At 58.6% G+C, this 13,316-nt stretch overlaps 1 protein-coding gene across 4 annotated transcripts; it reads left to right on the forward strand.

Moving 5' to 3' along the window:
* Positions 1–607: 607 nt before the first annotated feature.
* Positions 608–13,066, forward strand: Ap5z1 (adaptor related protein complex 5 subunit zeta 1). 4 transcript variants are annotated; one of them, XM_047534118.1, is made up of 18 exons: positions 670–720; positions 2,558–2,969; positions 3,865–4,002; positions 4,215–4,401; positions 5,272–5,416; positions 5,656–5,765; positions 6,276–6,444; positions 6,911–7,051; positions 7,400–7,437; positions 7,511–7,673; positions 8,032–8,213; positions 8,639–8,781; positions 9,117–9,257; positions 9,722–9,833; positions 10,421–10,518; positions 11,067–11,199; positions 11,277–11,491; positions 11,666–13,066. In XM_047534118.1, the coding sequence occupies exons 4-18, from the start codon at positions 4,312–4,314 to the stop codon at positions 11,934–11,936; spliced, it is 2,151 nt and encodes a 716-aa protein (XP_047390074.1). In that variant the 5' UTR covers positions 670–720; positions 2,558–2,969; positions 3,865–4,002; positions 4,215–4,311; the 3' UTR covers positions 11,937–13,066. The 4 variants fall into 4 exon arrangements, with proteins under 4 accessions (XP_047390071.1, XP_047390073.1, XP_047390072.1 ...); XM_047534115.1 differs by lacking the exon at positions 2,558–2,969 and having other exon boundaries at positions 608–720; XM_047534117.1 differs by lacking the exon at positions 2,558–2,969 and having other exon boundaries at positions 608–720; positions 7,556–7,673.
* Positions 13,067–13,316: the final 250 nt, after the last annotated feature.

The raw sequence follows: 13,316 nt of genomic DNA on the forward strand, positions 1-13,316 counted from the left end.
ATCACGCTGGACGCGGCAGCTTGGTGTCTCCAGCACCTCCACACAGTTTACAGGTGGGAATGCCGCCGCTGGGCCCAGCATAACCGCGGAACCTCACCCGTTTTTTAGTTAATAGGAACCCACGTCCCCCTCGCAGCCTTGGCTTCGTCTGCAAGAGATAGCGACATCCTAGTAATTACCGGTGGGCACTGAATGAAATTTTTAAACTGTACGTACAGCCTGAAATCGGTGCCAAGTAAACGTAAACTTTAAAATAAAAACTGCTAGGAGCCGCAGCAAGTCGCAGATGATGTGCCACTTCCGGGCCGCGCCTCCATGGGGCTTGGGCGCGACCCAACCGTTCACAAAACAGAAACTGGAAGGGGGCCCTGTGACACGGTGCCCTAGAGACCGGGCACCCCGCGAGCAGTTCCGGGGTCAATGGGGCGCGAGATCCGGAAGCGCAGTGTCCACGATCCGCGAGGCAGACAAGACTCACAGAGCTGGAGCTCCTGGCCCCGCCCCCAGGAACTCTACGCCGAAACCCATTGGCCGAGGGCCCGCCCTCCTCCCACGTGACGAGGCCCTGGAAGCTGGCGGTGCGCCAGCCTTCCCACGTGACGTGGCACGTGACGCGGCCCCGGAAGTCCTTGGAATTGTGCGGCGCTGGCGCGGGATTTGGCGTCCTTGCAGCGACGGGATGTTTACGGCGGCCGCGGAGAGTTTGCTCCACCAGGCCAGGTGCGGGGCGCGCCACGCCCGGGTGCCGGCCATCTGCGGGAGCGCGGGCGGACCGGCTCCGGAGATTGAGGCCGGGCCGGGGCAGCTTCCTGGGCTACTGACCGCGGAGGCGGCCTCTGAGCAGAGCTACAGGAGGGCGACGGGAGGCCGCGCACCCACGACTGGCGGGGAATGAGCGGCTTCTGAGCTCAGAGCACGGGGAGCTGAACCCCGGAGATCTTGACCGCTTCTGGGTGGGCCAGCCGCGACTGTCGTGCAGAGGAATGAGGCCAGGTTGAGGACTTTCGCCACCTTCGGGCTTCGGTCTGGTTCTGGTCTCCACTAGCCCTAGCTCGTTCCTTACCAGCCAACAAGTCTACGACTTGGTGCTGCTTTTCGTAACAAAAGGAAATGCAAACCGGGCGTGGTGGCGCGCGCCTGTAATCCCAGCTGCTCGGAATGCCGAGGCGGGAGGATCGCAAGTTTGAGGCCAACCTCAGCAATTCAGCAAGACTGTCTGTCTCACAATAAAAGGGGCTGGGGATGTGGCTCGGTGGTTAAAAACAGTCCAGGTTCAATCCCCAGTACCATAAAAAGTAAAATAAGAACGTGCAGTTGGAACCCCAAGGCCATCGTAAACTTATTTTAAAACGCTAATTTGGATTCAAAGCTGGACTGGTTGGTGAGAAGTACTAGGAAGGTTGAGGTCCATGGGATTATAGAGAACAAGGTCATGAAGGCTGGTTAAGGTCGGAAGTCTGACCAAGGCAAAACTTTCTGGTCAAAGTAACGATTGTCTTGGAAGTGGTGGACGTGCCACCTGGTCACCCCCACGAGTCCAGTATGGCCTACTTTGCCTTCAGTAGAGGATGAATGTGTAGATCGTTTGAATTTAGGGATTAATGAAATAGACCTGCATCCCAATGATACCACCGGTTATCAGTGAGAGTTCTGCTTCCTCAAATGTTGAAGTTTGAACATTAAAGAAGCACAGGGGAGGCAAGCATATAGAACAGGTTTTATGTAGAGGTAGTAACCCAGACTTCTGCGGAGAAGAGAAGGGGGCCATGGCAGGTATTCTGGCATCCCAAGAAGTGAGAGAGTCCTCCCTTTTTACAGACTAAAGTTTCCTTTGTTCTCCTGCTCTCTTCCCCCTTATCTCTTTCCTGCCTTGTGACTAGGCCCAGGACATGCTGGTGGGATGGCCAAAAGGTGGGCAGCAGATGGGAAGGGGAAAGGGCCAAATAACTGTTCCAGACAGGTAGCAGCCCAGGGGACATTAATTAACAAACTCCCTGACTGCAACCTTTTGGGAGGGGTGGCATAGGCAGGTAGTCTTGGTAATCAAAAGGGCTCTGGAGACACTGACTTTCCAATCTCCCAGGGGGCAATCTCCAAATTCCCAGCTCCAAACTGGCCCCCATTTTTTCCACCCAGTCACCTATCTATCCTAACTGCCTATCTAATTCTGGCTTCACCACCACAAACCTCACTTCAAAGTGTTCACAAGAGACAAGGAAAAACATACGCACTCAATGCCATTCTCAGCTCATTGTAGTCAGATCATGGACCAGTGGAATGAAAGGCAAAGAGAACAGCTCTCTGTTCAAGTTCATGTTCTCTCTCCTGGATGAGTGGACACATTGAGGACAGCGTGTATTTGGTTTCCCTAAGGAAAATTCTTGAGTTCTACAGTTCCTGTAGGACAGGCTTGGAGAAAGTACCTTAGCAGTTAGGACTAATCTTCCCCCTTGGAAGCAATAGTTTCCACAGTGTGCTTTAAGCCAGCGATTTCTTCTGGTATTTTAAAATAAAAATGGATAGGGTTTGGAAGTTAAGATTCTTTCATTTCTTTCAGTGTTTCAGAGAGGTGGGAAGCAAAGGTGGAGAAGTTAATCAGAATACGTCTGTGAACTGAGTAGATGGACCACGTGGGGTGCAATGAAGGTTAGGGACACGGGCTTACACAGCAAGGCAGGGGGAGGTGGCAACAGAAGCTCAGAATGTGTGGGGGAGTTTCGTGCCGAGGGTCCACATGAAAGGGCAAAAGCAAGAGGAAGCGGGATGGAGGGTGTGCAGGACTTGGAAGTGACTGGACAGGTTGACCTTACAGCCTGCCCATAAAGAAGCAGCCTGAGGGGCTGGGGTGTAGCTCAGTGGTAGAGCGCCTCCTAGCGGGTGCAAGTTCCATCCCTAGCACCACAAAGAAGCCTGAAACTTGGAGACTACAAGCACCACCACTCTGGAAAAGTCTCCCATTAAATTGCAAGGTAGGCTGGTAGCTCCTTTCTCAGTCTCCTTTAGTGTTTGTGGTTCAACATGAGCCCAGTTAGACAAACCTGGACTTGTCCTTGTGTCCTTCCCTGTCCCTTTCCTTGCCCAGCCTGTACCTGTTCTAGCTTAAATTCCTCAATATGACTGAATGGCTAAAGTAGAAGACAGAGACAGGGACAAGGGGTGGTAGTGGATGCATCCAACAGGTTTCAAGGAAAAACAGGAGCCACCAGGACCTCAGGCCCAGACCATCACTTAACCTCTGTCACCCAGAGTCACAGCTCAAGTACCTGACAGGTCCAAGATGGGTTCAGTGTGATCTTGGACTGATCAGCCCCATCAGGAGGCCACATGGGGTCTTAAGCCATAGGGCCCCAAGGAGAGGGTCAGTGCAAAGGGGCTTTTCTTGGGCCGCAGTGGTGCCTTCTGTGGCTCCTTTTGCCTTTTAGACTGGGATAGAAATGTAAAAAGAGGTTTCCACATTGAGACTGTTTGGAATCTTACCTGTTGCATGTGCTGAGATGGTTTCAAACTAAGTATTAGGATAATAAATGGTATCAGGCTTTCTTATAATTAGTTGTTAGCCCTTTAGCATATAAGCCTTACGTAACCTCGTTTTCAGAAGTAGGAGGCTCACTGAAGCATCCTTTGAAAGCTTCCCTTGAACTAAAATTGCCCTTGCTTTTGAATGAGACCCCTAAAGTCAATCAGTTTTAGTTTTGCTTCTGGAACCACAGAACTGGAATGCGTGGCATCTCCGCTCAAGGATCGTTAGTGAACTTGGGGTGCACCTTTTACCTGTAGTTTCCTGCTCTTTCTCCACCGGATGGGATTGTCCCCCACGCAAGGAGGGATGCGCACGCGCGAGCTGCTGACGCCCTTCCTTCCTAGGGAGATCCAGGATGAGGAGCTGCAGCGCTTCTGCTCCCGGGTCAGCAAGCTGCTGCAGGAGGAGGACCTGGGCCCCACCGCTGTGGACTCCCTGCAGAGGCTCTTCCTCATTGTCTCGGCCACAAAGTACCCCCGGAGGTGAGTGTGTCAGGCCGCCATCTCGTGGTCCTGCAGGGTGGTGCTGGGGCTCCTTTGGTGTCTGAGCCTCTGCGTCCAGGTAAACCAACACCAAAGGGCCTCCAAGAGAAGTGTCCTATCTACCCGCCAGATGGACCCAGGCCAGCTTCCCTGGGCTGCCAGGTGCCCTTGCTGTGGGTATGATGTGTTGCCCACTGGGTGTCTTCCTCCAGGTTGGACAAGACATGCGTGGACCTGCTGCAGGCCACCCTCTGCTTGCCTACGTGCCCAGAGCAGCTCCAGGTTCTCTGTGCTGCCATTCTGAGGGAGATGTCACCCTCTGACAGCCTGAACCTGTCCTGTGATCGTGCCCAGAACACCCGGCAGCTGAGCCTGGTGGCGTCTGTACTCCTAGCCCAGGTAACAAGGTCATCACCCCTCGGGGAATGTACTGCCCTGGTGGTCCTGGGTCCTGCAGGGCAGCACAGCAGGCTGTCCTGCATCCCTGCCTGTGCCCAGTGTGCTGGCTGGGCCTGCTCGGTTCCAGTTCACATTATTGCCTTCGACAGCTTTTATCACTGGTGTACAGAACCCCCGTGGCGCTCAGATACACCCAGAAAGGGCAGGTTCCTGCCTGTTTCCTCTCTCTGTTGGGAAGGAGCTGTCCCAGTATTCCTTTAAAGCTAGGTCAGGCCACGGGGTCTGGGCTACTTAGGCGACATGACTATACATATGTAAGGGTAGCATTGGTGACACCAGGGGAGCAGCGGCATTCTGCTTTCCAGGTGTTTCCAGATCAAAGACCTCGCTGTCTTCAATTGAGAGTTGAAGTGCCTGACAGCAGGCTAGACCTGTGCTTCCAGAAGCACAGCTGCCCAGCAGGCCATCCCAGGCACCTGCCTCACTGCACCTGCCTTCTTGATAACCTGGATGGCCTTGCCATTTGGTGGCCAGGAAGCCCCTGGGGTGCACATGCCAATAGGCAGCCTTGCAAGCCACTCACGGTAGTGACCAGCAGCCCCAGGCCTGGATTCCTTGGCACTGACTCTCCAGCTGGTACCTGCTCCTTTCCACCTGGCTCTGAGGAGACCGGGTTTGAGCCTCTGTTCACACAGCAGCCTCAGAGGCCCTGCCCCAAACCACACAGATGTCTTTTTCTAAGAGTCACATCAGGGAGGGGTTCTCAAAGACAGGTTCCTCAGAGAGCTTCCTATAGACCTCCAAAGTGGGGGTCTCACTCTAGCACGTGGGCAAGGCTGCACCTCAGCAACTGCCTTATTTGATTTGAAGGGTGACAGAAAACAGGAAGTCAAAAGTGTGGGCCAGCGCATCTTTACAGTCCTTGAGAGCCGGCAGCCTGAGGGGCCCAGTCTTAGGCACCTCCTCCCCGTCCTGTCCAAGGTGGTGGGCCTTGCCCCAGGGACCCTCCAGGAAGGTACACAGGGCCCCTTCCTGAGGCTTCTGTGCGGGGCCTTCCCTCTTGGCTCCTTTCCTCTAGTGTTCCCATGGACTGGGGTGGGGGAAAAGGCGGGGTGGGCTCCCTGGTGAACCCCACAGGCTCTCTGGATCATGTCCTGTAGGGCCCTGTTTCCTGAGCCAGCTCTACCAGCATCATGAGGGACTTGAGGGACAACAGTGTGTAACTGCTTTCCTCAATGGAACCCCTCCCCACAGACCAGATCAACCTCCTCAGCAAGCGGCTTGTGGACTGGCTCCGCCATGCCAGCGTCCAGCAAGGGCTCCCGCACTCAGGGGGCTTCTTCTCCACACCCAGGGCCCGGCAGGTGAGCCCAAGCTGCTCTGAGAACTCAGAGCTGGAGTCACAGTCTGGCTGCTCTGGGGAGTTCTGCACCCCACAGCCAGCCTGACCTTGGGGTTCCCATCAACCCCTGTCCTTCCACTGGTTCCAGGAGAATCCCTCATTGCTGCCTCCACTCGGGCCTCTGGGTCAGGCAGGCCACAGTCCCTTAGCCTGGGTAGCTCTGGGGATAGGTGAGGCTGAAGCCCAGAGAATGCAGAACACCTGTCTGTCCTGGGGTCGTATGATGCGTCTGCATGTCATGGGGTGGCCGCTGCCTGGACCCAGAAGAGCCGACAACCTCCGATGTAGTGTGGGGACGGTTGTGGGGTGCAGACCTCAGGGCTCACGTCCCCGGGCCAGGCCTGAGCTCGCGTTGGCCTGCAGTGTCCTCTCCACCCTCCCGGGTAGCTTGTGAACCTGCCAGTCTTCCCAGCCTGCACCTCTGCTCCCAGCCACCCCGCGAGCCCTGCGACCCCTGTGCTTCCTCCCGCAGCCAGGCCCCGTCACTGAGGTAGACGGAGCAGTGGCCTCGGACTTCTTCACGGTGCTCTCCACCGGCCAGTACTTCACAGAGGACCAGTGGCTGAACGTGCAGGCCTTCTCCATGCTGCGGGCATGGCTGCTGCACGAGGGCCCCGAGGCCCCCGGCACCCTAGACACAGGTGCACACGGTGGCCCGGACGAGGGTGGGAGGTGGGGGCAGGTGTACCCAACACACCGAGGGTCACTGTGGGCCAGGTGCGGGAGTGTGGCAATCCAGGAGGCCAGCAGCAAAGGCTGCACTGAGAACGTGGCCCGGGCCTCAGCACCAGGGCCCTCTGACATGCACGGGGACGCCTGAGGGATCATCTGAGGCCGACCGCTGTACGGCTTCTAAGGCGACCTCACTGAATCCCTCCTCTTCAGTGACCCTTTGGTCCCCAGAAAACTAGACACATCCTGACAGCGCACTTGGGAGAAGGCCTCCCTCCACCCGGCGTAAGGGGAAAGCTGCCAGTGCACGGATGGGCTCTGGGCTTGGTAGCCACCCTGGCTGGCCAGCATGTCCCTTTCCCACCATCCCTGCGGGGGCGGCTGAGTGTGACCATGGAGCCTCCCTGTCCTACTGAGCCGCCTCTCCTCCCACAGATGACAGGTCGGAGCTGGAGGGCTCCACCCTGTCTGTGCTGTCTGCCGCCTCCACGGCCAGCCGCCTGCTGCCCCCGCGGGAGCGACTGAGGGAGGTGGCCTTTGAGTACTGCCAGCGCCTCATTGAGCAGAGTAATCGACGTAAGTCCACAGGGCACTGGACTGTGCCCAGGGCTGCCCCCAAGACCAGTTCCCCTCCTGCCAGGTGTGGCCAAGGGCAGCAGACCTTCATGGAGCTGCTCAGAGGAGGCTGAGTCCCCAGGTACCTGCTCTGCCACAGGACCGCCTTGTTCCTGAGGGGACCACACCTGCAGGACACAGCCCCACCAGGCTGTCCCACCCCACCCTGCACACTCTGGGCACTGGTCCCCTCATGTCCTCTCCCATTCGGCCTCTCACCATCCTCACCCTGAGCTTGCAGAACACAGGTCACCTTCTCGTGGGGTGTTGGAGGCCGGGGCAGAGATGAGTTGACTTCCTCCCTATCAGGAGCCCTGAGAAAGGGAGACTCAGACCTGCAGAAAGCTGTAAGTGGCCAGCAGGGGCGGTGGGGTGGTGGCAGTGCTGAGCCCTCTGATACTGGCCTCGGCATCCCTGCAGTGCCTTGTGGAAGCCGTGCTGATCCTGGACGTGCTGTGCCGCCAGGACCCCTCCTTCCTGTACCGCACCCTCTCCTGCCTGAAGGCTCTGCACGCGCGGCTGGGCACGGACCCGGGCAGCGAGCGGGCACTGCTGCCCCTCGCCCAGTTCTTCCTCAACCACGGTAAGCCCAGGAAGGGGAGGTGAGTCCACGGCAAAAGCACCCTCCTCCAGTCAGAGCGCGTCACTTTCTCCCGGCACTCTTGGTCCTAGGTGGTAGTTAGTGAAACAAAACCTCAGCTTTGTGTCAGGTCAGAACTGTTGCCCATGTCGTGGCCTGTGACCCAGAAGCTGGGGACCAGCTCCTTCCTGGGACACTGTCTGGGGTTCCTGGGCTTTCCTGCCTGCCGTGTCTCGAGTCATTCTGTGTCCTAGAGGCCTGTGCCCAGCCTCAGGATTCAGCCCAGATGTCAGGGGCCCTGAGTGACAGCAGAGGCCCCTGCGGCAGGCCTTCCCGCTCCGACGCGTCTGGTGCCTTCCAGGGGAGGCGGCAGCTGTGGGCTCAGAGGCCATCCACCAGCACCTGCTCGCCAGACTCCCTTCTGAGCACTTCCACAACCCCGTGCTGGCCTTTGAGGTCATCCGGTTCTGCAGGGACAACCTTCCCCTGTTCGACCATCACCTCCTCAGCGTCCTCAAGTCAAGCTTCCCTAACCTGTTCAAGGCATGTACAGTAGTTCTTGGGGGACGCGGGCCAGGCTGCCAGGTTCCAGGGCCTGTCCCCTGCATGCAGCCCTGGGCCCGAGGTGTGGGGTGCAGGGTGAGGTGTGGAGGCGCAGGGTGTAACATTACCGCCACTCTCAGCTGTGGGCAGTGCCTCTGAGCTTGTCCCTACGGGCATGCATGAGATCTGGTGCCTTGGTCTGTGCTGAGCTTCACCATGTGGCTTCTCACATCCGTTTGGAGACTGTTCTTAAAGAGCATGATAAGTGCTTCAACAGTTGGCTTAATTGTTGCCCAAAAACTGGCAGCAGAAACAGGAAAAACAGTTGGAAGTGTTTTCGGGCGCTCGACAGGAGACGTGCAGCCCAGGAGAGCAAGGCCGTGCTCTCCGAGCCCTGCTCAGCTGCCATGCTGCTTGTCCCGCAGTTCCTGGCCTGGAACAGCCCTCCCCTCACCTCTGAGTTCGTGGGGCTCCTCCCGGCTCTGGTGGACGCCGGTACGGCCGTGGAGATGCTGCACTTGCTGCTGGACCTGCCCTGCCTGACCGCTGCCCTGCACCTGCAGCTCAGGTGGACCCTGCTCCATCCCCACCCTGTCCAGCCAGCCATGCGCCCTGGCCTCCCTGACCACTCCCAGCCTCTGGGCCCTTCCTCCCCTGCAAAGCCACCAGCCACGCCATGGCGAGCGTGACTCCTGCCCATCGGCACCCACTAAGGGCAGCCCCTGAGCCCTCTAGCCTGTCTCCATGTCCATCAGGAGAGCCTCCCAAGAGTCCCCAGGGTCCTTCCCTGTTACCCCAAGGGACTTTGATGTTACTGTGTCATCTCCCTGATCAGGGGGCACTTGGGCCACAGACCAAATCTGGTGCCAGGAGCCACATTAGCTGGGCCTCCTCTCCTCACAGGTCATCATCAACCCCACCTGAAAGGCCCCCGTGGGACGCCTCTCCCAGGACTCCCGGCCGCCTGGAGGCTCTCCGGGACCCGCAGTGCCAGGGTCTGTTTCAGCACCTGCTGCGCACCAAAGCCAGCGGCTCCACAGAGAGGTGGGGTGCTCACTGCAGGGCCGGGGCTGCAGCCTGGGTGTTTCCCGCCTGACAGCACTGTGTCCCCCCAGACCTGCAGAGGACTAGCTCACAGCCCCGAGTGTCCCCGGGACACAGGCTTCGACCTGCTCCTTCGGTTCTCAGAACCCAGGGCTGATGCCGTGGACAGGCCTCTTCAGAGGGAGAAGCTGACCTGGCGCATCCTGGGAGGCGGGAGGGCCAGGAGGGCAGCAGCCCTGCCGCTCAGCCACACCAGTCCCCAGGCTCTGTTGTCCTGGGTGTGCTGACCTCTCAGGGCCTCCCTGAGCCCCAGGGTGCGTGTGGTTTTGAAGAGCAAGTGAACAGGGCTGGGGACAGGGCTTGACAGGAACAGAGGGAGCATGACCACCTTTGACCAGCCCATGCCGTCCCCTCCTTTCCTGGTACCTGCGGGCAGACATTGAGTGGCCCCACTGTGTCCCCAGGCTGACACCACTCCACCGACTGCTGCAGCCTCTGGCCAGCTATGCCCGGGTGGCCCAGTGTGCTGAGGCGGTGCCCACTCTGCTCCAGGCATTCTTCTCCGCTGTGACCCAGGTGAGCCTGCTGCCCGGGTTCCCCCTCCCCTGGGCCTCGCAGCGGGGGGCACTGGGCCAGCATGAGGATTGTGGCGTCGCCCTTGACCTCTGCAGATGGCTAATTCTGCTGCACTCTGGCTGCTCTGGGAATCAGAAATGGGGAGAGGGCTGCATACACCACAGGCCTAGCCAGGTCCTGTCTGCTGTCCCAGGGCAGGGGCAAGTGGCTCCCAGGGGCTGGTGGCACCAGTGAGCCAGCCGTGTCCTGGGGCTCCTGGCTTCCCACATGCTGGTGGTTCCCACTGGCTGCGGGAAGCTCAGCACAGGCAGGGGCCCCGGAGACAGCTGAGCGAGACGACCCTGCCTTGCAGACTGGCTTCTGCAGGGGAAGCTATAGGTCAGGCGTGGGGTCTCGTGGGGTCACCGGGAGCCAGAGGTTTTCTTTTCCCTCCCAGTCTGTCCTCCCCCAGCTCCCTCCCACCTGCAGCCTGCATGGCCCTGAATGCCAGGGAGGTCGCTCAGGAGGGAGGACGAGGTGTTTCTCCCCCTCTCATGACATCCAGAAAATGGTGTCCAGTGCAGCCATATTTTGCTCTTGACCCCCAGTTTGCTGACGAGGCCCTGACCAACCAGCTGGCACTGCTGCTCCTGGAGAGAAGCGACTCCCTTTACCCGGTCCCGCAGTACGAGGCCCGCGTGCACAGGTGGGCGGGGCTCACCCATGCCCATGCCAAGCAGGTCTGTCTCAGAGCCTCTGCCCCCTGCCATTGCCGCAGCTCTGCCCCAGCCTCGTCTCCTCCAGGCTGCCCTCGGCACCCTCGGATGCTGCTGTGCCCACAGCAGCCCCACATGCACCCCAAACCTTGGTGGCCCCAATCTAATGCCCAGTCCAGAATGTTCTCTTGTCCTTCCCTCTGCTAAGCCTGCTTTCAGGGCTGGCTTAAGTCCCCCTTCCAGACTCTCCTGCCCCCTGGGTTATTTTTTCTAAAGACCAACACAGGCTCATCCTCAGTCCTCTCTCAAGCCCAGGACTGAGGACAGTACAGGTCTTGTCACCTCTCCAGTTAGGTCAGAGGCCCTGTAGGGATGGAGGTGGTCCTTGTCTTCTGACTTTTGGGTGAGGATGCACCTGCACCCAGCTGCCCTTGGCTCCCGGCTCACCTCCTGGCTCTTAGACTGGGTGGGCAGGCCTGGCAGTTTGTGGGGTCTGCACAGAGCTGCACGGAGCCTGGACGTCCTGCTCTCTGGGCAGGGTGCTGAGCGCCCAGTTCCTGGCCCTGTGTCAGCTGAATCCCTCCCTGGTGGTGGAACTGGCGAAAGAGCTCCTGGAGTTCCTCGGAAGCGTGAGCAACACCCAGAGCAGAGCAGGCGTGTTCACCAGCGTGGTAAGCTGGGCCTGGCCTCCCCGGCCCCTCTGCTGACAGGAGTCCACAGCAGGGGCTGAGCCTCTGTCCTGGCTTAGGTGTGGGCCGTTGGCGAGTACCTGTCGGTGACCTACGACAGGCGGTGCACCGTGGAGCAGATCAACAGGTTCTTCGAAGCCCTGGAGGCCTTGCTGTTTGAGGTCACCCAGTCCCGCCCCTCAGCTGACCAACCCAGGTGTCCACCACAGGTTGTCACCGTGCTCATGACCACACTGACCAAGCTGGCCTCCCGGAGCCAGGACCTAATACCCAGGTGCTGGATTAGGGAGTGGCAGGATGGAAACCCTGCTGTCCATGGGAAGAGAGCACAGGGTCCTGGCTGGGTGGGCACCGCCAGGCTACCAGGTGCTTCAGGGGGGTCTGGAACCCTCCATGAAGACCTGAGGGGTGCACTGCAGCTGACCGCCTGGGACCTGCTTGTCCCCAGGGTCTCTCTGTTCCTGTCAAAAATGAGGACCCTGGCCCAGGGCCCGGCTTCCAGCTGCACACACAGTGAGGAGGACGCGGAGGCTGTCCGCACCCGGGCCACCGAGCTGCTGAACCTGCTGAAGATGCCCAGCGTGGCCCAGTTCGTGCTCACACCTAGTGCAGAGGTGTGCCACCCCCGCTATCACCGGGACACCAACACGTCCCTGCCCCTGGCCCTGCGCACGGTCAGCCGGCTGGTGGAGAAGGAGTCCAGCTTCCTGCCAGCGTGAGGGGACGGTGACCAAGTGGACATCAGCTGCAGATTGAGCTTGAGGTCACCAGTCTGGTATCAGGGCCAAGCCACTGGCTTTGGTGGTCTGAGAGGAGTCATGGAGGAGCAGAGGAGGGTGGGCCCCGGGCGGCTCAGCACCTCAGGGATGCTCCTCTCACCCTGGCCCCTGTGGTGCTGCCGAGCCTTGGCCTTTGCCTTTTCTCTGGGCTGATGGGAAGCTGCTGAATCTGTGTCCCATTGTTCCCGTCTCTGGACAGTTTGGGGGCTGCGAGAGCTGCAGTAAAAATAAAGCTTTAAAAGCTTGTGTGAGGTCTCTTCCAGCCTCCCTCCTAGCTGCCATCTTGTGTCCCCACGTGTGTGTGCCTGATCTTGGCTGGTCTGCCAGAGACCCCCTGAGCACCCACTCCAGTCCCCCGTGCGGCCCCATTTCCCCTCCCAGCAAGTTGAAAGACCGTCACAAACCAGGAGAAGCTCACCAGCTGCAGGCGCCAGAGCACCTCGGTGGGAAGGGAGCTGCTCACAGGAGGAGGAAGAGGTTCACAGTGGCTTCAGCAGGTGACAGCTCAGTTCTTAGGAGGCAGGGGTACACAGTGTCTGGTATTGGAGAGGCGAATGTGCTTACAAACCAAGGGACAGTGACCCACCCTGACAACCCTAGGGTTCAGGGTCTCTGGCCACAAGCACTCCCGCTTACAGGCCATGCTGAGGCCACAGCTGACAAAGTGCTGCCCCATCGTAAACCAGCTTGGTGCAGGTGATCCGACCGGTTTCCGGACACTGGCGGAAGCTCTGCCCCAACAATCTGGATGGGAAAGCACCACTTGCTACTGGAGGGGATGATGAAGTTCCAGATCTTGTGGGAAATCTTGAGGTTTCTAAGAATGAGGTGAACTGCACTGGTCAACTTCTGAAGATGAACTTGAAGGAGTTCCTGGGAGCTGCTGTCTTATATAATGACTGCTTTTCAAAATGGTTTTGTTTATGGATCTGATAAAATCTAGATCTCTAATATTTTTAAGCCCAAGCCCCTTGGACGCAGCTCTTCACAGTTTTTGCTTATACGCGATACTCTGCAGCTAATTAAGCTGAAGAAGCCTGGGAATTAAGTTTGAAACAAAGGTTAATAAAGTTCTTTGCCTACTTAAAAAATAAATGGGCTATGTGAGCATGTGCAGGGTCTTCTCCATCTTCCATCCTGCACCCCCACAGGAGGGCTGTAACCAGGGAGTCCCAGGGCAGGGTTTGGCCACACACGCCCGCCCAGCCTGCTGCATAGCAGCCCCGACAGCTCTGGCTCCTCTGCTGTTGCAAAAATAGTCCGCCCACAGGAAGCAGTGTGTCCCCAGGTATTAGCTTCCCTGTTTATACTCGAGTAACT

Source organism: Sciurus carolinensis, chromosome 18, assembly GCF_902686445.1.
Source record: "Sciurus carolinensis chromosome 18, mSciCar1.2, whole genome shotgun sequence".
Lineage (NCBI taxonomy): Eukaryota > Metazoa > Chordata > Mammalia > Rodentia > Sciuridae > Sciurus > Sciurus carolinensis.

Excerpts from the sequence above, each read along its gene's own strand:
- Ap5z1 (XM_047534115.1), top strand. The coding sequence starts at position 680 with ATGTTTACGGCGGCCGCGGAGAGTTTGCTCCACCAGGCCAG. Across the intron at positions 4,003-4,214 it reads GCCACAAAGTACCCCCGGAG|GTTGGACAAGACATGCGTGG; the intron begins GTGAGTGTGTCA and ends GTCTTCCTCCAG. Across the intron at positions 11,200-11,276 it reads CAGGCGTGTTCACCAGCGTG|GTGTGGGCCGTTGGCGAGTA; the intron begins GTAAGCTGGGCC and ends GTCCTGGCTTAG.